This window comes from Rhea pennata, chromosome 1, assembly GCF_028389875.1.
Source record: "Rhea pennata isolate bPtePen1 chromosome 1, bPtePen1.pri, whole genome shotgun sequence".
NCBI lineage: Eukaryota > Metazoa > Chordata > Aves > Rheiformes > Rheidae > Rhea > Rhea pennata.
The window spans coordinates 161597043-161624454 of NC_084663.1; the positions used below are offsets into that span (position 1 = coordinate 161597043).

Below are 27412 nucleotides of genomic sequence, written 5' to 3' on the forward strand. Positions count from 1 at the left end.
TCAGGTTCCCTTTTCAATAAATTTCCTCTTGCGTCCCTCTCCCTCCCTCTCCCTTCCTCTCCCTCTCTCTCTCTCTCTCCTTTCAAACTGCTTGTTTTACAGCACACAGAGTACAGGAATAACCCAGTTATTCTGGCCACTGTTTTAGCCTTATTTCTTCATAACTTGCTCACATCTCTATCAAGAAATATGATCTAGAATTTATTAGAAGTGGGAAGAAAAGCTTCCATTGATTGAACCTAGTGGGCTTTGGTTGAAGCCCTAAATGAGAGCATTTTCTTGAACACAGTTGCATCTTTTGTGAATTCCGTTGTACAAATACACAAATTAATTTACTTTTACTGTTGTTCCCTCCCCCACCCCCAGCCAACCATAAAAACGTATCTTGGAGAAATGGTTGTAGAATTTGCACTGACTAAGGTGGCAATGCATATTCTTTCCTCCATGTGAGGAAACTATCGATATCTAAATTGGAAAATTGTACATCCTGTTGATGTTTATAGCTTGAAATCTGGAGATCCCTCTAAGACCCCATCAAAATTATATTTTACTTTATTGATTTCTTAAAATGTCTATTGTTTGGTTCCATGGAGTAAGAGTGTTGTGATGCATAGGCATCTCTATGCAGGATCATTTTCACTTTCCATGACTGATACCTGGTGGTCATTACTTCTGTAGTTCATATATTTAATCAGTTTTGTTTAATGCCTCTTGAAACTACCAGGCTTAGCTGCTTTTTATAGTTTGTTTCTGTACAAGATTGCTCTACAGTTTCAGCTTCTGAATGTGCCTAAGTTCTGCCAGTGTACATGTCTGATCTGTCAACTTGTCTCTCCCTTAGTTATGCCTTGAGGCTTTTTCACAAAGGGGAAAATAGGAAAGTGCAGTAGTGTCTTGCAGGGGTGGTCAGACTGCCTCTTCAATTTATTCTGCTTTTTGTATGAGCTGTGATATTGGGAGTGTCTATATCCTGCCGCAAAACTGGAAGGATAGTGGTATTTTTATGTGCAAAACATTATAGAGCAGGAGATCATTGCTCTGCTAGCACAGTGAAGGTGGGGAGGAATAAGGAGATGATCTGAAAGCATTTGAAACTTGGAAAATCAGCTAAGGTTCTTTCTAACAATGTGTTTGCTTTGGTTTACCCCTTCCTCTCCAACTCTAGATCAGTTTGAGCTAAACAGATAAAAGTAGAAGGAAAACATTTCATGTGGAGAACAGGCTACATGGAGTCATAGTGGCAAAGAAACCTGAAAAAGGTCTGCTGTTCAAGATGTTAAGGAAGGAAGGTCTTTTCTTTAACAAAGTTGTCTTCTGAATCCTCGATGGCAGCTGCAAAAGGTGTCGAGGAGTATGGAGTGTGTTATGTTCAGTAGCTGGCCTTTAATAACAAAGCTGGGCATGTTTTTTGATATATTCCGTTTCTGAATAGTACTAGAAATCTGAAGAAAAGAACACTTAGGCAAGAATGACTTCTTAGAAAATCATGCTGAGGAATGTCTGAGACACCACTTCATACAAACTGCCCTTAAGAATCCAAACCGCAAGGCATAAAACAATGGATGAGATGGAAGAAATAGAGGATTATTTAATGAGAATCTGAAATGGGTAAAATATGTGAAATGGATATTGTTCTGTTCCCCTGCTCTTATTTTTTCTTTTAATCTTATATTCATGTTTAATTTCTGAGAAGTGTCTAATCTGTGCATTTCTGCCTAAAGATAGGCCTGCTGCTATGTAATACCTTGAAGCTGTGGTCTGTGGAGGGTTGGTTCGTTACTTTTGCTGCTTCTCTTCCTTCTGTTCAGTTACTGAAGTAAATACGGTTTAAAATACGTATTTTTCAGATGAGAAAGAATGTGAGTAGTACAGCTGCAGTGGAAAAATAGTCCACAATATCATTAATGTTGTTATGTCTCTTAAGAATTTTTCCGTAATACTCATAAATTCTGATATGGATGATGGAACAAAAAAATCTTGTTCTCCAACTGGTTTATTTTTCCTAATCAGATTCCTTGGGGCCTAGTAAGGTATAAACTGGATATTTTTGTGTCATTTGTAGCCTCTTTTCTTGTGGTTTCTCTAACATTTAACAGTAGACAAGCTTCAGACCTTTCCCAGTGGAGAGCACAGGCAGAATTGTATCTTTTATGCGTTTATGTTTTATATAAATCTCTTTTCATTAACTTTTAGGGAAGGAGATATTTTGAGACCTCTGCTTTTTAAAATGAGGGACATACATGCAGATACTGTGGTCACAGAGATTGCATTTCCACAGATGACAAAGTTTGGAATAGCCTGTGGTGTTTTAAGAAAGTCATGCTTGGACCCCAAGAAACTGTCTGTTCTCGCTGTGGGTCTTTTTAACGTATTTCTATAGACTACATGGTTTCAGATCACCTTTGGAGAGAAACTCAGTTATATCCTATCAGTGATACTGACTTAGAAATGGTTGTTTTAAGAATGAGATTTTTATTCCAACAATGTATTGAGAAACACTTTAGGTGTTGTTTTTCCCTCAAAACTTCCCCAGAGACAGGAGCAGCATGCCAGTCCCAGGTGATGAGCAATGTGATTTCATTCTGTTCTTTCTCTGCACTCATGAAAGTAGACAGAATTGCAGGACAGATTGGGGTTCTTTCAAAATTGGACCTAATATTGCTACCATGTTTGGGAAAGGTACGTGCGAGTGGAACATCCCTACTATTCAACAGAATTCTACAAATCTTTGTCAGCTGAAAGCTGTTTTGAATGTATGGCTGTTTGCCTTTTCTCTTCCATTTTTGCCTCTGGAATTATATAAAAGCTGCAGGACAAATCCCTGCATCTATCACAGCACTAACTATGAAGTAATTGGATGTTAGCATCTATTCAGATGGAACATGTTGGCACTCAGAGGTGGCCTCAAGTGCGAACTCAAGGAATAACGTAATTGGACAACAGATCACTGGATACCCATAAATTGAGGCTGACCAGAGACTCACCTGGCAACTTGACCAGGTGTTCTGAAAGATAAAGCCTCTCTCTTGCCTTTTGAGATAACTGTGAGTTTCTTTGCGAGTGAGGGAAGGAGACAGGCAGATTTTGTAGCAGAAGTTTCCTTTGTAATTGCAGAAAAAGGTGAGGGAGGAATGAAGTGACTGCAGAGGAGAGAGAGGAATTCCATCGTGTGAAGTGCAGGGATAAGAGATCCTGAATTTCTTAATGCATGCTGACCAAAGTCTAAGAAGGGCATGAGAGGCAAGAACTACAGGAGGGAAAATGAGTAAAATATTTTTTTTTAATTAGATGTACAGATCTGAATGTTTATTTTTTCTATTTTTGAATCATTTAATTTTTGGAACCCTTAGCAGTCTGTGCGCTTCCACTCTCATATCCCTCAAAGTGAGGCAGACTTGGAAATTTCCTGTAACGTTGGAGCTTTAAGGAAGAAGTGCTATTCTGGTGTTGTGATAATTAAAAGCAAGTGGAGTGCATCAGTTCTGTAAACCTAGCAGATAAAAGCTACAAAGTCTTGTTTCTGTAGAGGGATTACAGACAGAATCCTTATGTCGGAGGAACCAAGCAAAAATAACCCTAGCATATACTTTATCAGTGCTATGTTTAAAGGCATACTACATACTTTGTCTGTGGATGGTGAGGGCGCAGGGGAGCTATTGTGTACATTTAAGGATTTCCTCCTGCCCTCTTTTATGTAGGATCTCTAGAAATCAAGGGTTTTTCAAGGAATCAATGATTCCCATTTTATGTGTCACGTCTGGTTCATGCTCTTCATGTCTGGTACCACTGCAGTGACTGCAGCCCAGTAAGTACTGAAATACTGGGCAAACTTGAATGTTATGTAGCATTTTTTTGCTACAGGATTACTCTTAAGGACTTCTTAGTTATACCTTTACATTTAGATGATGTTTATGTTAGGGAGTATGTTTAAAAGGTATGAATATAAAAGGTATGTTTAAAAAGTATGAATATATCATAGTAATGTTGCTTATTTTTTAAAAAAAATTAAAAGCATAGATGTGACCACTGTGCATTCTGTGTTTTTATGAAACTAGTCTTTTACACTTTTTATCTCATCTTTTTTAAATCAACACAATATGAAAGCAAAAAACCACTTATAGAACTCTACTGTAGTTGCATTCTTTAGTGATGATAGTTGAAAACTATTACAAATACCAAAATATAAATGAACTCAAAAGGGCATTATGCAAATTAGTGTAGCAAAAGCTCATGAAGAGCTGTTTAAGTACAAAGATCTCAGATTCAGGAAGCCCCTAACTTGCAGACTAAGGAAGCAAGAAAAGAATGCCAAAGGGATCACAATTGTATTTTTGCTTGTACACTTTCTGTAGCCATTCACAGCTGTCTGGTGTCTGGACAGGACATGGGATTAGGTGGATCATTGTTTTGTCCAGAGTGATCATCCTATGGTGATCCTGTGTTATCCCAGTGAAGGCTGGGACTTGTCATAGGATAAAAATACATGTTTAGCATGATAAGCATAGGAATAGATACATCATAACAGACATGCAAATGCTTTTAATATATCTTGAAAATACATGTATTTTGTTCTGAAATTTACTAAATTTCAAAATATAGCAAAACAGATGGGGGATTGTTCTCCCTGAAACCCTTAAATTTAAAAGGAAAGGAGAGGAAAGCAAAGGCAGTAAGCAAGTTAATCTAATATAGGCTGTACACCTGTGAGCACTTCTGCATGTACTTTAACTTCATTTCAGTGGGTATTTCCATTGAAACCAATACAAGTATTGACTAAAGTTAATTTGTGCATGAACTTCCAAAAAGAGGAGGCAAAAAGGATGCTGAGGAAGAAAGTAGACTCATAAAAGAAAAAATACTTTGCAGAGGTGAAAGAAAGCTGGTTCTTAGAGATAAAAGCTAAAAAAAAAGATTAAAGAACAACTTGTCTCAAAGAAAAGAGAACTTGATTTGGAAGAAAGAGCAAATGAGGATTTGTATGCGCTGAAGTGCCAAGTCTGTGACTGACTTTGCATAGAGAAAGCATTGTGCTGTTGTAGGCCCCCATCTGAGTAAGTGTCCTCTACCACTTGCCCTGCAGTATTAAAGCTCAAGCTAACTTTTGTACAGAAGCTTACTGTCAAAATACAATGGGTTTTAAAATGGATAATAGCATCCTAGTGCTTAGATTTGTTAATTTAATTTCTTTTTTTTTGTCAGTTTGGAGGAGTGTGATTTCTGGAATTCTAGAGATACCTGCACTGAGTCTGATGTTACTCAGTGCCTTGGATGATGAGTGAAGATCATTGATGCTATATTTGCAGGTGATACAAAACTGGGTAATGCTTCAGGCAATTCTGGAGACAGGACAGAAATTTAAAAAGTCTTGATTTTAATCATTTTGAATTAGTGGATGCAACACAGTAGGGTAAGTGCAAAGTGTTGACTCTGAGCGCACAAGGAGTAGGGATCAACTGTGTAACAGTTTTGTGGAAAAGGAGATGGGGATTATGACAGAGCCCAAATCCAGTACGAGTCAGCAATGTCATGCTGACGTGTCTTGCCAAGGAAGCTGCACTGGGATTTATACCAGTATTATTTACCTGCAGGACAGGTAAAGTAATCCCCCTATTATGTTTTGTACCTACAAGTCCTCAAAATAATAATGTATCCAGTTTTGGAACTTGCACTTCTAGGAAAATGTAGAGCAGCTGCAGAGTCCAGCGTAGCCTCTAAAAAATATTCAGCTGTGTAGGACGGGAAAAAGAGAAGACTATTTCTCACTTACAAGAAAGAAATTAATTGGTATTTTGGGATTTTTGAGGGGACTAAAAAAAGAAGGCAGAAAGAGAAACTGAAGCCTTAATTTATTAAAGGAATGCTGCACTCAGAAATAACCTGGTCTCCTGTCTTTTGGAAAGTAGTAGACTTAAATTGCACCAAGAGACATAAAGTTCAGAGACAAATTTTGTCATGCTAAAGGTATATTTTTTTTACCTGGAATACATTTTCAAGGGTGTTGAAAATTTCTGTCGAGTTTACAAACAAACAAGCAGAACAGTGTCCTCCAATGTCTGCCAGGAGTGGCTTAAGTTTAAATTGATCCTACCTTGGGAAGAGGAGTAGACCTTTCATAGTCGCTGTGCCTGTTTTCCTTGTACTGAAAAGGCTAGAGGACCTTTGAGCTTTCCTGTCTGTGTCTCCTCTAACTGTATGTGCACACCTACATGTGTGTGCCTGTGTATACTTAATAAATGTGCCAATGGCTGCTGCATTTTGTCCAATATTTTATCTTGCTGTCATATATTAGATATGCGCAGTCTAATGCACAGAGCAAGCTTTTCAAGAGAAGTGGAGGAGCCCAAATATTGATAAACTTTATAGGGTTTTAAATAGCAAGTAAAAAGATAGTGAGTGTACTCCATAGCAGAACTCTGAACACTTAGACCAGATTTATCCTACCTCCTGAGGCATATTTTCTATAGTTTGCATAATCAATGTGAAGGTGAGACACTGTCAGATGATGTTTCACCTAGAATCAGGCACCTTCAATAATGCTGTTTTTTCTTCAAACATGTAGAGTGATGTTTTTAGATAGGTGGCATGTACCTGAGGCTTAGGGAGCTAGACCAGGTAAGTTAATGCTTGTGGATTGTTTTAGGGTTTTTTTGTTTGTTTTTCTTCAAAGGCAATACCACATTTTTCACTCATTTGAATTCACTGTGCTTCTCTGAGTTTTGTGCCAGGCTTTTACCGTATTCTGTTATAGTGAGCCTTTCTTTGAACTCTGGCTTCAGTCTCCTGGGCAGCCAAGGCAGCATATAAACATGATGCTCACTGCATACAGCAATATAGATGTTGTCAAGTGGGAGAGGGAATATTAAAAAATGTTTAGAGCATAAAGCTTAAATAGCTTGATGTGTTCAAACAGATATTAATATTTTGCTATTTTTGCAAATCCTATGTTTCATCATGATACAGTATTTTAAATGGCAGAATTTTCTAGTGAGCTGTCTGAGCAGTGAGTTGTTTAACTCAGTAATAGACCTAAGTATACGCTTTGTCATGTTTTTACTCCCTGTGCTCATACCACTGAATTGTGACAACAATTTTTCTACTCACCTGTTATCAATGAACTATTGAGCTAGTTTCATCTTACCCAGATAGACATCAAATAGAGATTTTTTTTTCTTGTTCGAGTGAGCTGATACACCTTAGCAATTCATGGTTTGAATTTGCTTTCCACAGAGGTCATTTTTTGCTCTCTGTCCTGATATCAGGATCATCTAGGGTATTGTGCTGACAGCCCTAACAGACCTAACTGATTTGCTCTTTTGCTGTAATCCACTTTTTCTTTCTAATACAAACTTTAAAGTGCAGTGGGTTCACTGTGACTCGTAATCATCAAGGTATAAAGGTTTTTCAGCCATTAGATTTTATAGCGGCTGGTTTGTCCCAATAAGCTGTTAGACCATATATCTTCCATGCAGAAATTGAATGATCAAAGAGTAGTGTCTAGGCTGTGGGACTGCATGAGGGAAGACTTGATTTCTTGACACTCATTAACTGGCATTTTCTTTTTTGGTAGCTTTCCTTTTAGGAAAGTAACTGTTCTGCAGTTCCTTAGATCTTCTACAGTTCTCTGGATATGTTTTGTTGAAGGGCTTCTTGGATATCTTAAGCTGGTGCTCCAGTTCCTATGTGGCTTGATCCAGTGAAGGTTCACAGGGTCTGCAGTAATTGCACCCAAAATAGTACTCCCACAGAATAGCTGCAGCTGCTCAGCAGCTGGGTATTATGCTGCTGCAAATACCCAGTCATGATTAATTGTTATCTTGGTCACCAAAGAACCATTCTGTTGGTTTATAGTTGCTTCTTGAATGCTATATAGAAGTCATAAAACTTTTTAAATGAAGCCTTGCTTTCAACTTAGTTTTACCATATAGTTTATTTAGAACTGTATAATATACTTCCTGCATGTAATTATTTATTCTGATTAGCACTCATATTAACTATTTTATCGTGCATTACTTCCTACAGTCTTTGTAGGAGTGATATGATAGATACTAAAAATTGTGTAAGGAGTTAAGCAGATCTACAAGATGAATTTATGAAACAATAAGCAATATGATATCATTATTGTTACACTCTTGTTCTTTTTCTACCTTTTCTCCCATACTGCTTATTTGCATTTCTCTATTGAATTTGTATGGTTAGAGAGCTGTGGTTTTAGTTGTGGAGATTTTTTTTTTTCCCTCTAGAGAGGAAGGTAAGACTTCACTCCGTGAGAGAAGGTCAGTGTGAAGTATTTCACTCCTCCCTCTCAATTTATACCTGAATGTAGCTTAGATCAATGGTACTATTTACTTCTCCACAGCTGTGACTTACTGTAGCAGCTACTCTGAAAGCTTAGCTCAAAGTTACTTTTTTTCCCTTTATTTTTCCATAATATCCACAATATGTTGCCCTACTTTGCTTCTTTCTGTTTCATTTTGGTTAAATTTACTGCTTGTAAACTTGCTTGTATCACCTACATTTCTTAGCAGGAAGTTTAATACACTTTTTGTGAAATGCACTTTGGATACTTTTTCCTCCAGCGTCAGACAGAAGTCTGGAATTTTTTTCCTACTTTGAAAACTTAAAAAGTTAAATAAGGAATATGGTCATTAAGGACATGATAAATGCATTAAGTATAGGTATCCTTGCATTAAATGTAGGTATCTTTTCTTCTTATTTGGAAGGCCATATAGTTTGAGTAGAAGTGTTTTAGGATGCTAAAGCATTTTTTAAGTTCTTTTTCTATCTCTTTGTAGATGTATTTGTCAGGCCTTACATCAAAAGGTCTCTATTTTGGTTACTCACCAGTTACAGTATCTCCGTGCTGCAACTCAGATTCTAATCTTAAAAGATGTAAGTGATATCAGTGTCTATTCTTTAAATCTCTTATAATTTCTAGTAATGTTTTGTAATCTAAGGATTTAAAAATGTATTTACACGCCAAAAGTAAAAGCATTTTTAACTGTATTTTCTGTCACCTTAGGATCACATATATTTCTAAGAATTAAAGTTATTAATGAAATTAATTGAATTTTCTTAGCGTATCTTCCCTGAAAAATCTGTTTCTTAATTTTATCATACATATATTTAATCTTATGAAATTTATCTTGCAATCTGTACCATATATAATAGTATGTATGTATATGTGTGTATGTATATGTGTGTGTATATATATATATGCATACATACATACACATACATATATAGTGTGTGTATATATAATATACTGCAAGAGAATTCCTTCCATTGAGATCTAAGGCTTTACTTTTTTTTTCTGTACTTTTATATGAATTAGAACTGTGTTAGTTTTGCAACTGGTCCCTTTTTTCATTAAGGCTGAGAAATGGTCACAGATACCCTTTGCATCCAAGCAGTCCTTCAGCAAAGCTGGTTCCGCACTTGGTTGTACCAGATGTTTGAGGGTAGGGGAGAGATGCAAGAATGTTGACTGTTTTTTAAGGCTGAGTGGTGAAGTTCTTCGAATTACTTTTGATGTATCATAAAATCAAAAAAACACTAGCCACATTTTTCCTCCCAGTCAGGTTGTATAGTTTTACATAAGTGGGTTTTGAGGTTGCTGTAGTTTTCCACAGATGGGTTTGGGATGGCAGAGATGTGTGGAGACATTTTGTGTTGCTACGTGTAGAGCTCTGTGAAGACTGGAAAAAAGATTAAGCTGTGTTCATCCCTGGCTTTGAGTAATATAAAAAGCCTGATGGTCAAGTATGTTGTTCAGCAGCTTGTCTGAAAGCTGTGTGGCTGACTTCAACTTTTCCAAAGTAGTTCTTTCTGACTGTAAGTGGGACTTTTCATCCCCCTTGTATGCTATTTCGCCTGGTTAGCTGCTGGGAACAGAGAACTGGTTAGACACTTAAAAGCTTGTTCCTGCTCTTCTGAATGAGGAACTGATGGTAAGAGGCTTCACTTAGTTACTGCAACAGGATTTGGGCTCAGCAACCAAAAACTTCCAGCACTCATGACCTATGCAGCAGGTATAGAGAGGAAAAATTGTCCTTTACAGAAAGTGTATAATGGAGATAATCAAAACTTATATTAATTGTAGGGTAAAATGGTGGGGAAAGGTACCTATTCAGAGTTCCTGAGATCCGGCATCGACTTTGCTTCCCTTTTGAAAAAAGATGAGGAGGGAGAACAGCCATCAGTTCCAGGTACCCCCAGCCTGAAGACCTCAAGGAACCGTACCTTTTCAGAGTCCTCTGTCTGGTCCCAGGATTCTTCTATCCACTCACAAAAGGATGGAACAGTGGAGCAACCACCCGTGAGTGCACAAGAGAGACTCATCTCAATTGCTGTTCAGCTGGTTTTCTGACTTAGACTGATACAGGTTTTCTCTGCTACATTTGAATTTTAGTGATTATTGGTTTCTGTTGGCTGGTGAGAGTTCACACATAGTGAATCTGCCCAGCTCTGTGCTTGACTGGCAGACCTACCACCTGGAGTACAGAGGGCAGGCATCCCACAGCTCTGTGTTGTGCTTTCAAACCCAGCAGAGTTTATTAGTTCGGGTTCAGCACCAACTGCTGGATCCAGGAAATATTCCCATAGAGGTATCTAAGGGCACTGCACTGTGCTGCCTGTATCCTCACATGGGGTGCTCTAAAGGGTCAGTGCAGCATGTGATTCAGATGGGTTCTGCATGTGCCTACAGTGCTGAGTTTAATACTTCTCCTAAAATCCTGAGCTCTGAAAAGTGCACATGGAGGCTGTGGCTTCATACAGAGTCTGCATTTGAATGGTTGGCACTAACATATCTGTGTGATCATGAACTGGCCCTGAGGAGGGAACCTTGGGACACCACTGCACTGCTCTCCTGAGCCCTTTGGTGTTGAAAATAGCATACTTTGCATGGTGCCAGCTTGACTTCCAGACTCCTTGCTATCTCCTGATCTGCACTGGGTAAAAGCAGCCGTAATGTTTCTGTACCGGAGCTGGTCTGGAGATGATGTGTCTGTATTCACACAGTACAGTGCAGGAGTCCCATAACCCTGCTAGACGTGTGCTACCACTGCATCTGTGGAACAGTTAATCACTGTGTATTCCAGATGCTTTCCACCTTTATGCTATGGGAGTGTGTGCGTGTGTGTGTGTGTGTATTTTTTCCTATAATAAACATGAAGATACAGGGAGGGGAAAAAAAGCTACTGACTGACTTTCATTCAACCTTTTGTTTTTCATACCTTTTGGAAGAACATTTTTATGACAGAAAGCAGTAATCTAGTCTGGCATTATTAATGTCTCAGTGGTGACTGCTCTTAAATCCACAAACGGACCAATGTGTGCCAAACTTCTAACTTTTTTTTTCCTTTTTTTTTTTCTTTTTCCCCATCTGACAGCTCTAGTACTGCTAAAATCAGGATAGGCTTCTCTGCTTTTATAGGAAAGTAGGTAGGATTTGTCTTTTTCACATCTGAGTCAGGTCTGTTGACTCCACTGCTGTTGTAGAGCTATGTCTCCTGACAACAAAATCAAGTGTTAAATGTCCACTGAACTGGCACCAGTTTTACTATCACATATGCTGTAAAAAAATCTTCAGAATTTTATTCATTTGAACAGCTCTTTTGCCTTCTTTGTGCCTTATTTTTTCCTTTTCAGTCTTTCAGTGTCCTCTGTCCATTGTGTGCTTAATATGATTTGTCATTTATCATTCTACTTGTTTTCCCTATTAACAGGTGCGTTGTTGTACTTGCAAAGAGGTAGTTAAAACTTTGTGGCTAGTTTCTTACCCTGGGCATGTGTCGATTAAGCTTGATGCATACTTTCAGAAGAGTGTATACTTTGCATACTTCCTGAAAAGAAGAGGTTAGACATGGTTACATTGTGAATACTGAAACTTTCCTAGATCAAGGCCTTAGTTTTCAGAGCCCTTATGACTGATAGCAATGTACAAGAGAAGAAAAACTCAGTAGAAGGCAGTGTTGTCAGGGCAAATATTTCTGCTCGTAAGTGAAGTCATGTTACATGCCTTGATGGAATACAAAATAAAATCCTTGAAATGTCATTTTACAGAGTAGAATTTTCACTATTATTGCACTGAGATTTATTTTTTTTGTAAACCATAATTCTGATGTTTAAACCTTTTATATGCATAATCACTTTATCGTCTCATTTAATTGCTTGCTCATTCTGAACTGTGATTTTCAAGTAGCTTAGTTTGAATCTATAATGGTAAGGTTGACACTATTGGTCCTGTTTTTTGTTTTTGATTTTTGGGGCTTTTTTGCAGGTTGAAAATGCACTGGCTGCAATGCCAGAGGAGAGTCGCTCTGAAGGAAAAATAAGCTTTAAGGTTTACAGAAAATATTTCACTGCAGGAGCCAACTACTTTGTAATTTTTATACTTTTACTGTTCAATATTTTGGCACAGGTAAGTTGTCTGGAGCCACAAGTAATGAAAATATTGTATTGTCTTTTTAAACATAGGGTATGCTTGTTGCAACTGAAATTTTTGAGAACATGATGTTCTTTTATGTAATAATTTTGTAGTATACTCAATCATGTTTTGTATATTAATGTGTACTTTTTGTGTAGCATTGAGCTGTTTTGTATTGGTCTTTATGCAACAGTTAATATTTTCATGAAGTGATTATTTTACTGACAGTACAGCACATGAATAGTAAACTTGAATAGTTTACAGAGATACCGAACAAAATTATAAGATAAAAAAATAGACTTAAATGTGAAGAAACAAGGTGTTTTCAGTTGAGGACGGTAAAGAGGTTGACTGGATATGGGAGGATAGAGTCTGGCAGAAGGGTTGAAAGAAGAGTTCTTTGCTAATTGGAGGTTATGAAGAGGCCTAGAAGGAGGTCACTGTTGTAACAGATTAAGAAAGTAGAGAGGAGGGTAGGGAAATATGTTGCATGTGATGCAAACTGGAGCAGATACATAAAAGAGTTTCTTTCTAAACAAGCAAAATGTTTTTGAAACTTATTGAAAGAAATAGTGAGCTAAGGAAGTAGTGTGAAGGTAGCTTACTGCCTTTTCCTCTGTTTCCTGATGAGGAAGCTTGCTCGAACTCATTTCTTGAAAGTGATTGCTAGTCTTGGCTTTAAAAATTATGTCTGTGTGTGTGTGTGTGTGTGTGTGTGTGTGTGTGTGTTCGTTCCTTCCTTTCTAATTGTCCTTGACCAGATCTCTGTGGTAGACCATCCAGCATTTTAGTTCAACTGAACAGAGGAGTAAATAACCCTATTACAAGTTTAGAGTCACCTCTGGATGCACAAGGAAAGTGGCAATAGATTTTCTTCCCCCCTCTCTCTCCTCCCTTCTCCTTCAACTCTGTTCCTAATTATTATCTCTTGTAAACACAAATTTCTGGACTGGTAACATCAGAAAGTTTTGTTAATCAAAAAGCATTTTGGAATATCTCTAGTAACAAATTTAGGAACTGAAAAAATGAGTTCTTTAATGTGCAATTAACATATGTTAGGGAAGCTCCTACATTTCGTTTGCTTAAGTGTATTACTTTCCTTTAGTTTGCTATCAACTAAGGTAATTCAAGGTAACTTCTTTCTTTGTAGAGATTCTAATGCACTTTCTAATGTGCTTTGCAAATTCCTGCTGGTCTTGAAAGACTGAATGGCATACGTTCCTGAATATGTGATGTTTTCCCAGAGAACATAAAAGAGCAGTTAAGGAAATTTATTTTTTCTAGTGTTTTTAATTTTTGTAAGATGATTCTTGTGTGTTTTCTTTTACTCAAGGTGGCATATGTGCTCCAGGATTGGTGGCTTTCTTACTGGTAAGTTAATGATAATGGCTGCTCAGCCATTTCTGTCTTTTGAGTCAAGTGCTTTTTGTCTAATATAAATCAATACTACATAGGTAGGAGAGAAATTTAAGGGAAACGTAAACATTTGTTCAACTTTTTTTTTCTGATCTCCTCTTATTTTATCTGTGGGAAAAAATTAAATTTTCATGGTGAGATCTGGTATCTTCTTCTCACAGTACGATCATTGACGGCATCAAGTACATGTGATCCTCTAAGCTAAAGATCTCGACAGAATTGTATGTAGTAGAAATTAAATGTATGTATGCGTGAATATTTGCAAAAGGTGATTTGATGATCATTATCTTCTGTATGCATTTCCACAGGGCAAATAATCAAGAGAAGTTGAATGTCACAACAAATGGAAATAATGGAATAAATGAGACTGAACATCTAGACCTTTACTTTTATTTAGAAATATATGCAGGTAATTGCACACACAAATGTGTGTGTGTGTGTATATATATTTATATATATAGTTTTTATTATAAAAGATATTATTTGACCTATTATAATGGGAAGCTTTGAGAGGTTTTACAGCAATAGCAATATGGGAAAATAAGATTTCTAGGAGTGACGGAGTAATGTCTTAACAGATTAGGAGCCTTAGCCTTGTTTCCTGACTAAGTTAATTGGAATAATTAAAAAAAATCTAACAGAAGAAATAGGTTGAATGCAGAGTCTTAATTTGCTTTTTCTGGATTTTGGAAAGTAAACTAGGAATTGAGTATTCAAAAAGTCAGTCACCGTAAGCTTGTGGTTATTGTCTATACTAATAAGTCTTTCAGCTAAATCTTCAGTCATAATATGGATGGGAAAGAGGGATTAGAAATTTTTCCTCATTTTGCAATTCAGTATTCCAATTTGTTTATATAATATGCTACTGTTTTAAAACTTGACATGGCCATATTCCTCTAAAGTGCCATAGCAGAAGAATCGTTTTTTTAAAAATATCCTAGATAAGTATGCAAATCAAGCTTTTAAAAAAAAAATTTTAATATATCTCAGTAGGACTTAGATAGCTATATGCCTCTAAATATCCCAGAAAGAGATATCTTTATCCTCAGACATCTAAACATCTTAAAATACTAGTCTGAAAGATAGTAAAAATAGGCACAGAAAAATAATATGTAAAAATATGCTTTCTCTCAGATCCTAACTATTTAGCACTTAACTAGAAGTTAAGTGCTAAATAGATATACATACAGGTTTGTATGGCATAGTGATTTTTGATGGCGATTTCTATGGTAGATCTGAGAAAACAGATGGAGTACCAGAAGAATATGCAGTGAGAGGCTTTTTTTTATCTATTACTTTTCTTATTTATTTCATTTCAGTTTATATAGATATATATGTATATATATTTATTTAGATTGTACAGCCAGAGAAGGCCAAATTTGCCATCCTTAATCACACTGAGCAGTTACCTGAAAAACAACAATTCAGGAGCCAGATAATCTAAATTCTTATTTACTCTGTGTATTGTCTTATTTTGTGAGCAGTTCCAGCGGGCTGCACACTGTGATTAAGGATGGCAAATTTGGCCTTCTCTGGCTGTACGATCTAAACCATATTACAGAAAACTCCATACTTTAAGGCAAATTTTTTTTTAGATAACTGAACAGCAAAAGTTAACCTGCTATTGAAATGATTAGATGGCCCAGTGATATATTTGCAATAATTGAACAGAAAGCAATAATTTGCTTGCAGAAAATTGTAAGTTGAACTGAAAAACAGTTATAAAAAGGTTGTAAATTTCATATATGTAATACATTATTATGTAACTTACCCTTTTCTGTAGCCTCTGAAACTGTACAAAATAATTCAGTGTTTTTACTTCTGATCCCTGATGAAATCACTATAGTAGTGCCTTTTTAGTCTTTATTCTTTCTGTAAGATAAAGATTTGGAAGAGTAAAAAATTCTGTCACGGGAATCCTCATTTGCCAAAACTGAGGTACAGTCTCTGCACCTTTTCTTTGAAGTGAGCCTGCCAAGAGCCCTAGTCCCTCTAGTACTGAGGAGGTAAGCTTGTAAATAGGGAGGACTAAAACCTTCTGCCTGCGACAGCCTGGATAAAAGACTTGAAAGGAAGTCTTATTCTTCCCCCTTCTTCCTGCCACTGGGTCTTTTCAGGTGATTCATTCACTCTAGTTGTGCTAGCAGCTTCCAGTGACTTCCAAGACTGAATCTGTGTGGAAATGCATGGTTCCCAGGAACATTTTCCCTCTCCTCCCATCACTCCCACAGGCTGTTTTTAGACATAGGCTCTGCCATAGCCTCCTTCCTTGATATGTCTTCTGCCCCCTTCCTGTCCGACCTAGCTTTCCTGCTTGGGTATATTCAGTTGATGTTGGAGCATTTGGTTTCTTCTACCTGACTCAAAACACAGCAGTCAGGGCAAATGGGCTCTCATTCAGGTTGCACTGCACATTATTTTTTTGTGAAAAATAGCACTATGCAGAACCTAGGCAATAAACTCTGAGCAGGCATATGGAGTGGTTATACTTTTCTTGCATCATGGGAGGATACAGCAGTGTAGACTAGCAAACAGGATGGTATAACTGATGGACCTGACTGCATCATGTCATTTAAAACTTCACTTTTTCCCACTGTTGCCATAGGAATACCTGAATTGCATGCGGTTTTTCTGTCCTTACAATAAGCAATGTTTGAGTTGATAGTGAGAGTGTAGTTTAAAGTTGTTCTCAAGTTCTTGCGGCCTGAGCATCTGGGCCAGTGGTATCTATGCTTAGTTCCCAGAGCAGTGCTCCTGGAGCCTACCCTTCATCAGCTGGGAGCTTGTGCAGGCACGTTGCAGGCCATAAACATAGGAAGCAGACCAGCAGTGGTCTTACCATTTGTTTCTATTTTTTGCACTTTAACACCCCTGCCTTATAAGTAGACATGTGCCTGAAAAAAAGACAGCGGAAGAGTTCTGTAGAAGGGCTCTATTTCGTACAGCATAAAAGATGCATCTTATACAGTGCTAAAGAAATCCCCATAATTTAAATGGTTTGATGTGGTTTGTAAGGTGAAGAATTGCATAAGTAGTTTGGGCTGACTGAGAGTAACTCAAGATTGTCTTTAAATAACCGTGTATATATTACTTAGTTAATACTTGCTGGCAGATACTGAGTCTTCACAGTGACGTCTGCAAGCCACAATTACACGTGGCACTGTGAAATGTATTTCTTCACACAAATGGTACTGGGAAGGTTTTAATACAGATTTATTTTATAGCATAACAGATATTTCCTGTATTTTTATAAAATATTGATCCTTTATAAAAGAAAAAGAGAAATTATTTAACATGATGATATGAGAGTAACTGAAGCTGTTAATAATGTAGGGTTTCTGTGTTCTGTACTTAGTCTGAGCACTTAGGCTTAAGTTTGAACTCCTGCTATATGCAGAAAGCAACAAAGTTAGTTTTTAGTTCAATTTTATTTTGAAATTCTTTTTCTTGTGAAAAGTATCTATCTATGCACATAATCTGACCATATCTTTTTAATTTCAGGTTTAACGGTGGCTACAATACTGTTTGGCATAATAAGAAGTCTTCTATTTTTTCAAGTTCTTGTTAATTCTGGTCAGACTTTGCACAACAGAATGTTTCAATCCATTTTGAAAGCTCCTGTGTTGTTTTTTGACAGAAATCCTATAGGTGAGTTTAATAGTTAAAATTTATATTAAATATATTATTTTTGAACAGTTCAGAAATTAGAGTATTTTTGTACAATTGTGTTTTTTACCTCTTACTCAATTTTTACCACTTCAAATTGAGTAGTGTGGTATTTTAAATTGAAAAGTCAGACTGTTGAATGCTTATTGATAATCTTACTCTTTTCAAACGCAATCTAAAGAAAATGAATGAACTGTGATTTTGGTACCATACATTGAACCTGCTAGTTGCATTGCTAATGATCTAGTTCAGTTACACAAGCCTCTCTTTTCTCTATGCTTTTATCTGAAAATCTGCCCTCAGAAGTTATTTGCCCCTTTTAAAAATAATTTTAAACAAGGGTAGTAATTCAGAGTTGTGGAGGAACTTTGTAGCTTACCATCCTTTGAAAATGGACAAAAATTTAAAGTATGCAGTTTAAAACTGTAATCTGTATCATTAGTTATCAAAGAGAAATGAATGGGATAATTTGAAGCAGAGTGAAGAGAGTGGAGAGAGAGAGGTGGTACTGATTTAATAGCCGCTGGTGTATAAGAAACAGAAATTTGGTGGCCCTTCTGGTCTTCATTCTCTTGAAGAAAAGTAACATTTTTTTCATATGGAAAACTTCATGCAGAAGTTGTTTTATAATCATACGGCTGTATTGGGATGACTTTTCTGCTTCAGAGAAATTACTAGTTTTTTTAGAAAAAATATTCATGTGGAGAAAAGGTCTGTAATTGAACATGTACGGTTTCTACTATTTTTTCTTTTAATTTACAATGACACAAGTTTAAGGCCATGTTGTGATGATCTGCTTGTAAGGTGAGTATGTGGTAGCTGAAAGTGAAGGCTGCTACAAAGGATTAGAAGTGAAACCTTAAGGTTAGTGGAGAACTAATGAGTGTGTTTTACATCACAAGAAATTAAGGGGTTGTTGTCAGGTAGGCAGTGTTTTTCCTTTTCTCTTTTTTTTTAATATGCAGCAGATGCAGTTACCGTAATTTTGAGGGAATACATAGCCATCTTGTAAGAATTTCCATAAATGTGGCTGATAAGAACAAACTGACTCATTATGATAGAGTACAAATGAGGGGCAATATAGAGAACTATATTACTTACTTTGTATCGTAGTGTAAGCCAAATTAATAGTGCTTTGTAAAAGAGTGGCTTTCGTAAAACCTGCCTGTGGCTGCTATCCACACACTGTCATGGCTTACAAATGTGTACTCCCATTTATCAGCAGCTGATTTATAATAAAAACTTAGCTTTGGTGTGCATGTATTTCTCTTTCTTCATTTTTCTTTTACTGATGGTAGTCTGCAAAGGCACTCTTGTTCAGGTGTTTTTATACACCTTTAAAAATGGGGAAAAAAGAAAAGGAAGGAGGCATGTGAAACTCTTGATGCTCTTGTTTGAAACTGCAGCATATGGTAATTCTGAAGTTCAGTTTTGAACATCCTTTTTTAATGAGCTGATTTTGGCCTTTTTTTTTTTTTTTTTTTTTTTTAACTGTATATGCATCTGACTTTAGAAGTCCATTCTGAAGATGCCTCTAATGAGTAAAGGTGCTAATGACTTCTACACTGGGGTGAGGTTTGTTCAAGTAAAAGAAGTCTTCATTTTTTGTAAAAAGGTGCCTTCTTATGAAAGAGATTTTGAAAAGCGATTATTCAAGTCTCATTTTGTAGCGTCATCAGTGTAATATCCAAGCCAAGCTATTAGTTACCATATCCCACATTAGCATAGCTGCAACTGTCGTGGCAAAAACAGTGATAAATTTGTCATTTAAGCATCCAGTGCATTCTCAATATATATATTAAGTTTCTAAGACCATAGCAGAAGCATTTCTTTTACTGTTTGAATTTTCCAAAAAATAAAGACCAATAAAAAATGAAAAGGATGGTACTTTGAACGTGTGATGATCTAAGTTTCAAAGGCTAGAAAGGAGACTTAAATAAATGGAAATCCTAAGCACTCAGTAGTTCTTACTGGAGAAACAGACTAATGAGCAGCATCAGGGAGTTGACATTAGGAAATGGAAATAGGTGGTGAATCATGACGTGTCTGTCAGCTCTCCACAGTGCAGATAAATCAGTCATGGTGATAAAGGAAATAACTTCCTAAAAAATGTGAATCAGCTTAGATATGAGACCTAGACCTCTCTTTATATATTGTGTTAGCAATATATAGGGAAGAGAAGATTGTAAAAAGAATAGTAATGAGCATATTACCCAATTTATGTAAGAATTTGATGTGTTTTTGAGAATTTAGGTGACCTAGAGTAGAGGCAGGAGAAGAATATGAGAGCTCCTTCCCTTTCTCCATTCCTGCTCAAAAATACTTTATGTACAGATTTCACTTTCTGTAATTTGGCATATATATAAAAAATGAGTTAAACAGTACTGCCATATTAATAAACATCTGCCTCTTTTTTTAGGCACTTAACCTAACACTATTGAATGGATGTTCCTAAGTAACTAAATTTTGTAACTAACTGATTTTGTATCATCCAGCATTCAAAAAGAGTGATCAGTTATGTTATGCTAAATTATCAAATTTAGCAACAGCACCAATCAATAGTGATAGAAAGTGATACATTATGTGGTTGTATTTTAGGGGTTATTACATTTTACTTGTCTGCATTTGTTAACAGAGCTTATTTATTCTTTGGCATATATGAGTTGCCCCTTTCCCCTTCCCACCCCCCCCCCTTTTTTTTTTCAAACTTCCTCTGCTCTTCTATCCACATTCCAGTAAGGGATTGCATGCGTGTCAAGCTATATATACGGAGGGAGAGGTGGATGTTTTCTACTTCATGGTGAATGCTTCATACATTCCGCTTCTTCTATTGACGTGCAGGCATGAAGGAGTTGATTTCTGTGCAAGTCTAGCACAAGAGGGCAGCAAGATCTGTTTTATCCCAGTCCAGCATAACAGCAGCTTGTTAGTCAGATAACAAAATGTATCTATAATATTTTTGGAGATGGTATTTGAGGAATGAATTTCCAACCTCTATGACGAGCAGTAATAACATGGTTCTGTTTGTTTATCATTATCTGCAGAAAAAATATTTTGTCTTAGTATTTTCCACTGTAAGTGCTTCATCTTCATGTAACTTTTGGGTTGAGGAACTTCGTTGGCTTTGTAATTAGTGGCCAAAAGAGTCAGATAACCCTGTAGAGTCGGTTGCTTTGGCCCAGTCAAGGAGACCTGCAACCATTATTCCTTTAATTTCTTTTGCAAGATGTTTGTAACATTTCAAAACAAATTTGATAAAAAGCTTGCTTAAAGGGACAAGAACTTCAGCAGTAATGATGGTTTAAACTGGGAGTTCCCTTTTTTAAAATTAGTTTCTTACAGATAGTCTAGGAGATGCTAGTTTTGACAAGCTTCAGAATTTGGTTCAGGATTACTTGCTTGGACTGTAAATAAGTTGTCCTTTTTCTGGGATTGCATCACTTCCAGCAATGCTAGTTTTCGTGGATGTTGTGTGTAATTTTGAATTACGTTGAGTTTAGGAAACTGAAACCTGCTGCTGCTGTGCTGATAGGTGCTGTAAGAATGAATGAATGATATGCGTGAATTTGTTCAGATAAAACAGGAGTTGATTCACCCTCCAGAGATATGCCTAAAATTCAAATTGGAACCATTGCACTACAGAAACACACATGGAAATCTTAACATGTTTTTCTTTTTTTAATTGTGACTCTCAAAACTCTTGGTTCTGATAATTCTTAGAAGGAGGAGAAATATTTTGGCAAACATTACAGCCATCGTAGGGATAGAAAGCACTCAGCTGTGTGACAGTTGTCCTCTACCTGCTAAATTAGTAGCTTATTTACACAAATGCTTTGTGGAAGCTATAAATAAACATTGATCTCTTTGTGTGCTTACCAAAACATTGAGGTTTGACCAAGTTATAAGAAATATATTCTTTTGTCTTGGCAGCCAGAAATGACATGCAAAATTGATCGTTAATAGTAGTATATAAAAGCAAACTCTTAACTATTAAAAGGGAGATAAAAGTGTGGAAGAAAAGTAATACTGTACCGTAGAGTTTGTTCTTCTTTAAGATGTGAGGATTTTAATTATGTTGTTCATAAATCAAGTGTTGAAACACCTAGAATGCGACAGAGAAAGTTCGTTTATAGGATTAAAAGCATGTTCATCGATACACAAGTGCCTGTCTGCATTTTTTCTCGCAGAAGCATCAAATGGGCAATATTGTCAAAGTATTTAAACCATATAATGTTAGCAACAAATGTGGTATTTCAGCAGTCTAAAAATTACAATGCTGATAGTGAGGTTGTTTAAATTATAGCTCATCAGTTCGATAGTGAAACTGCTCTAGTTAGTGTACATTAAGGTATACTTGTTGACACAAGTGATTCTGCTGAACTAGTAGCATGTTTGAACAAGAAATACTGGTCTTAAACCCTGTGATTTACAGTAGGTGGTGTTTTCGCATATCATACAGTTAACAAGGCAAAGCTTCATGTTAAAATACTCTTTGTAGTCTCATTCATCACTGATACGAATATTCAGCAGTGATGCCAGAAAATGTATTGTATTCCTATTTGACTCAGCGACTCAATTACTTTCGTTTTTTCTGAAACAGGATCTATGCTGTCCTTTTGATGCCATTTTCAGGTATTTTCCTTGTGGTCAAAATGAATTCTGAGGAACTGTGAGAAAGGATACTAGCTCTTTCAATAGCTTTTATGTTCCCTTAAACTAATACAAAAAATATGTTGTCCTTAAGTAGCTTCATTTTTGACTCTCTGTGCCAAGTTTGGAAGCCTGTTCACATGTACACAGGTTTGTTAGTTTATGTTGAAAAGAAGTCCCTATAGGACAGCCTTTTGTTGTAAAATAAGAACATATATTCTCTCTTCCCTGTTTGTAATCACTTACATTTGTTGTTATTAAGATGGCAACACAATAGATTCCCTCAATCACTGAGATCCTTAACAACCACAGAACATGCTAAATATTATGTTTGGGTGTTTGAGTGGAACAGCTTGTCGCTAATGTAGGTGTGGTAATTAAAACCTGTTGGGTTACTATATGCATTCAAAAAATCTTTAACATTTTTTTTTCTGTAACAATGGCTATATGTACTTTAAGCCTTATCAGGGTGTGATTATTAAATGATATTTTGTGGGAGTTGCTCATTTACTGTTAGTATTATCATAGCTTTTGTTAAGAGTTTAAATAGTCTTACGCTTCCATGGATTTTATCGCTATTGTGATTTTGTCAGGAACCTTTATAAAGTTGATTACTGTAGGAGTAGTCTTTAAAGTTAGTAAATAGTACTCTGGAGTTTTGTTTACATTTATTATCTATTAGCATAACCCAATTCAGCTCCATCATTACTTTTCTGTGTAATAATAATTGAAATGAAACTTGGTCATAAACTGATGAGACAAGCCCATTACATTTTTGATTCACCAAGTCTGTGCTCACACTGTTTGCACTTAATACATGAGATAAAATTAAAAGATTTACAGAAGCTGTTTGTAGGCAGGGACAGTGCATTATTTGATACAGGAATAGTGTGAAGCTTGTACTGACAACCACTTCCAAGTGCCGTCTCCTGCTTTCCTGGCACAAGATTTCAAGTCCTTTCACACAAATTTTCTATCTTTCTCACATTAAGACCCCCCTGGCAGGGAAAATGGCCTGCTGTGAAACTCATTTGTGACTGTGCTAACCTGCCAAGATACTGCAATTCCAGGTTTTCCTTTGCTAAAGCAACCACAAAGAGAGCTGCTGCTGTTCTACCTCAGACAAATGCAAAGAAGGCAGAGAGGAACTGACAAAGATAAAGACACCTACTTAAAAGTATTTGGTTTATAAGACTGAACAAAAGTAATTCAGAACATGGCAAGGGTAGCAGAAATGTAAAAGAGGAGGTATGTTTCAGTCTCACATAGATGACAGAAGATCTGTGACAAGTAGAAAGAAAATAGTGGTCCGAGAAACTTGAAAACAGAGGCAGACAGCAATGAAGAACTGTGAGGAGATTAAAAGAATGCCTTGTTGGTGTAATGATGCTTCTGCAAGTGAGCTTTTGGAGATTACCTGAAAAGGGCAGTTCATCTTTGCTAATGACTAAATATGTACTTGCTTACTGTCTTTCATCTGCTTAAAAATTATGGGATCCACTTAAAAATTGTGCAGTGCTGCTATGATTGCTCTAAATAGTGGCGGCTGGAAGCTGAACATGGAAAGGGCCTTCTTTCTTGCAGTTTATGAATAGCAATTTTGTGTGGGAAATGCAAATTCCGACGGATGAGGAAAAAGGTCTCAAAAAATTCCTCATTTTCATTCAGTCTTGGAACAAAACATAAGCATAAAAAAATTACTTGGGGGAAGAGAAGGACAGGGATAATGAATAGCCAGGTGTTTAGAGCATATTATGTGGAATGTGGGAAACGAAGTTTCAGTCCCCTCGCTGTTTTAATAAGGATCTTGAACATGTGGCTTGCACATCCTGGGTGAAAGCCCTACACATCAGGCTATTGACTTTCCTGGTCTCTTTCCCACGCTATAACCTTCCATTGTCATCTCATGGATACGCACACACAGAGCACTGTGGTGTTTGCAGAAAAAACATCCCATTTTGTGTTTTTTAATGGAGTGGCTGTAAATTGCAGGAAAAGAGATTATTACAATGCAGACTCCTTTCCTTAGTTGTATTCTTCTGTTTTATAATGCACAGAGATCTCTCTCTCCCAGAAGATCCAAGGTAATCTGCACTGCAGCATCTAGGTGAATTAATTAGTTGTTTTTCAGATTGCCAGCATCTTGCTGATTGTGCAACAAGTAAAGATTAGTTTATGCCTGTGGTGATCTTAGAGAGTGTTTGGAAACAAAACAAAAAGGCACTTCTCCATCCAAAATTAAAATTTTAGTATAGAGAAGAGTGATTCTTGTATCTGAGTCTGCCTTTTCTGGCTATCCAGAATAAAACTGAATGATAGAACTGAACGATTAGTGGGGTAGGGTAGTCCCTGCATTTTGAGCTATTGAATCAAGGGCTGCTTTAATGTGCTGTTCAGTTTAAAAATACAAACCTGGTAACCAGAATTAGGTACTGAGGTATTTGCAAACAGTACAACACAACACTTTTTTTCTTACTCCAATGATAGCTTTCCCAGGTTTTCTTTTTGTCCAAATCATTTTGGATAGATACTTTGTTGATGGTATTTTATGTGTTCAGATGAATAAAAACACAGGATCTCCTTTAACTTTGATTTCTGACATTTTATACAAAATAACATCATGTTATATTTAGAGGAGGCAACAGTATGACATCCTGTATAGGTTGACAGCTGCCAGTCCTAAGGTGGCTTTTACATTTGTAAAAATGTAGTTATTAAAGCCATACAAGTACTTTAAAATAATATTAAAATTTTTTGCTTTATTAGCTTCTGGACACTGGTCCAAAAACCAGAATACTGTTATGTAGTGGATGTTCATTGCTTGTTTATTTTCTTTTTCCAGAAGTAGGTGACTTGAAACTGGAGGTTCGTGAAAACATGTTTTAATGTTCATTTAAATTCAACATAACTGTTGAGTTCTACTTGAACAAGCTATTTAGTTGTGTTGCCTGTAAGAAGAGGATGTGGAACGAGGAGCCCTCTGTCACATGTAGAGAATCTAAGGCTGTGTTTGGCCATTATTCATCTAAATTCTGAGTAGAGGATTGTACTTACAGAGCACGCAAAGCTGTTACATGAGAGAAAGGTAGCAGTGTTCACTGATTTGCAACTGAGTGGTTCAGATTAGAAGTGTAATGTACACTAATGAGGTTTTTTTGTTGTTGTTGTTGACTTTTTGCTTCCGTGGAAGACTTGTGAATGACTGCTGACCTACTTGTTCTGCTATGCTTCCAGATTTTTGCATTCCTCCATCCTTCCTTGTTCACCAGTTCAGGAAGAATATTGATGTCACTAACATGCCTTCCAACCTTACCAATTCTATGATTCAATTCTATGCCTCAAGCTTGAGCTTTTAGCATGGCTACTTGTGCAACAAGTATGACGTCCACCAAAATCAAAGGAAGTCTAAATTGAAGTCCTCCTAAGTTCATTTTTTTTCTGTCTCCCAACATATTGGGGTTGTTATTTTTCACCCACTGTATACCTGTATTTATCCTGTGCTTTCTATGCCTATGAATGCTACTTTTTCATCTCTCCCAATGCCTTTAAGCTATCTTCTGCATGTATTCTGCCCTCTTTCAAACATAAGTCTACACTAACCTATTAGTATTTTTAGGTACCTGGCAGAATAATCTGATGGTATGTGGAAGAACGAGAAGGTGAAGTTTTGGAATATGGACTTAATTGCTGGCAATTATAAGATACAGCAGATGCGGAAGGGACTGGGTGGATAGATGACCTAACTGTGATGAGATTTGTGTGTGGTAAACCTCCTTTTTTGTAATGAAGTTATTATCTTTTTAATACACAAATGGTTCAAAGTAGAATATTGCTACTTTAGGGGTGGGCAAACAAAATTCTGCTTTGTGGTAAGCTTCCTTTCATAAGGAGTATGTGTTCGTCTGCTCTTGCTTGTATTCACTTTACAGCATAATTTCATGTTCATCAGTTTGAATATTCACTACCCAAAATAGATACATTTCTAAATCTTCAGACAAGGTTTCTACATCTCTTTTTTAAGATATCATAGTTAATTTCTCATACAGAACTATTATTCCGCTGATATCTTTTCTGGTACATGCCCATAGGTCAGTAAATAATTAGATGCTGGGGGCATTTGCTCAGTTTTGCTTTTCTTCTCTTTCCCTCTCCCTCTCTCTGTTTTAATAAGAACATTTAAAACTATAAATAAACTTTACAGTACCTCATTCATCTTTTCTTCCAGTGCGCTTATTTTGTGTTTATAATCTGTCTACCCCCGATCTCCCCTGCCAAATCCCAACAGCCAACCAAAGGTAAACAATTGGTGTTAGACTTCCAGAACATTTCTGATATTATCTGATTTTAAAAAAAGTGCAAGGAAAATAGGTGGTAGATACCTCTGGTCAGGTAATGTTCCTCTACTGCTGGAAAAAAAAAATATTTGAAACTCATATAGGACTAAAGATACCCACAAAAAGCTCTGCAAATTGAAAATTATCATAATTGTTTAATATAGATGATTTCAGTTTTAGAAGCTTCATCTTTTTTGCTATTTGAACTAAAAGCATAAAAAGAAGAATTTTTCTTAATATTTTCTACAGAAAACTGGTTATACTGGATTTGTTTTAATATTAAGAAATCTTAGATAAGGAGCACTTTCAAAATAAAGCCAAACTCGAGAGGGAAAAGTGCCTTGAGGTTTTTATGAAGCTGACAAGTTTTAATATTCCAAATATGTTAGTGACAATGATCATCTTTTGTAATTAAGCTGGCAGTACGGTTTAGTATTGAACTTGAAGCCATTTAATAAATGCTGCTTTAAAAAAAACAAAAATCCCCCAAAGAAACACGTGGGAAAACAATCCCAGCATATTTTTTAAAAATTGAGATAAGAAAAAATAATACCATATTCCACCTCAATTTAATAACCAGTGTTGCTAGCTACTACTAAGGGCTTAAGGAATAGTGTTTAGAAGTGATTGTTCAGAAATAAGTGTTTCTCAGAGATTATGAGAGCTTTTACAGATGATTTTGTTCACCTGCTGAGTATTTGAGAGTGGAAATGCCCAATCTGTCACTTTCCAGAAGTATTTGTTTATTTTAAAACTTAGAAACATTCCTGTGGAAAAGTAAGATTTCATTAATTGTTTCCCCATCTTAGCCACACAGTAAAGCCATACTAATGCCGTATGCGTAGTGCCATCCTAAAGCTGTACTTTTGTGATTGTAGCAGAGAAATGAACATTTTCTGAAATGCAAAATGCTGACCTA

General features: G+C 36.4%; 1 protein-coding gene across 1 annotated transcript in view; it reads left to right on the plus strand.

The window, feature by feature from the left end:
- Positions 1-27412, plus strand: part of ABCC4 (ATP binding cassette subfamily C member 4 (PEL blood group)) — a 153854-nt gene that overhangs the window by 42737 nt on the left and 83705 nt on the right. Inside the window, exons 14-19 of the mRNA XM_062575852.1 lie at positions 8793-8889; positions 10100-10315; positions 12281-12421; positions 13761-13798; positions 14152-14252; positions 17345-17491. Of these exons, the coding sequence (XP_062431836.1) occupies positions 8793-8889; positions 10100-10315; positions 12281-12421; positions 13761-13798; positions 14152-14252; positions 17345-17491 (740 nt within the window). The remainder of the gene's footprint in view (positions 1-8792; positions 8890-10099; positions 10316-12280; positions 12422-13760; positions 13799-14151; positions 14253-17344; positions 17492-27412) is intronic.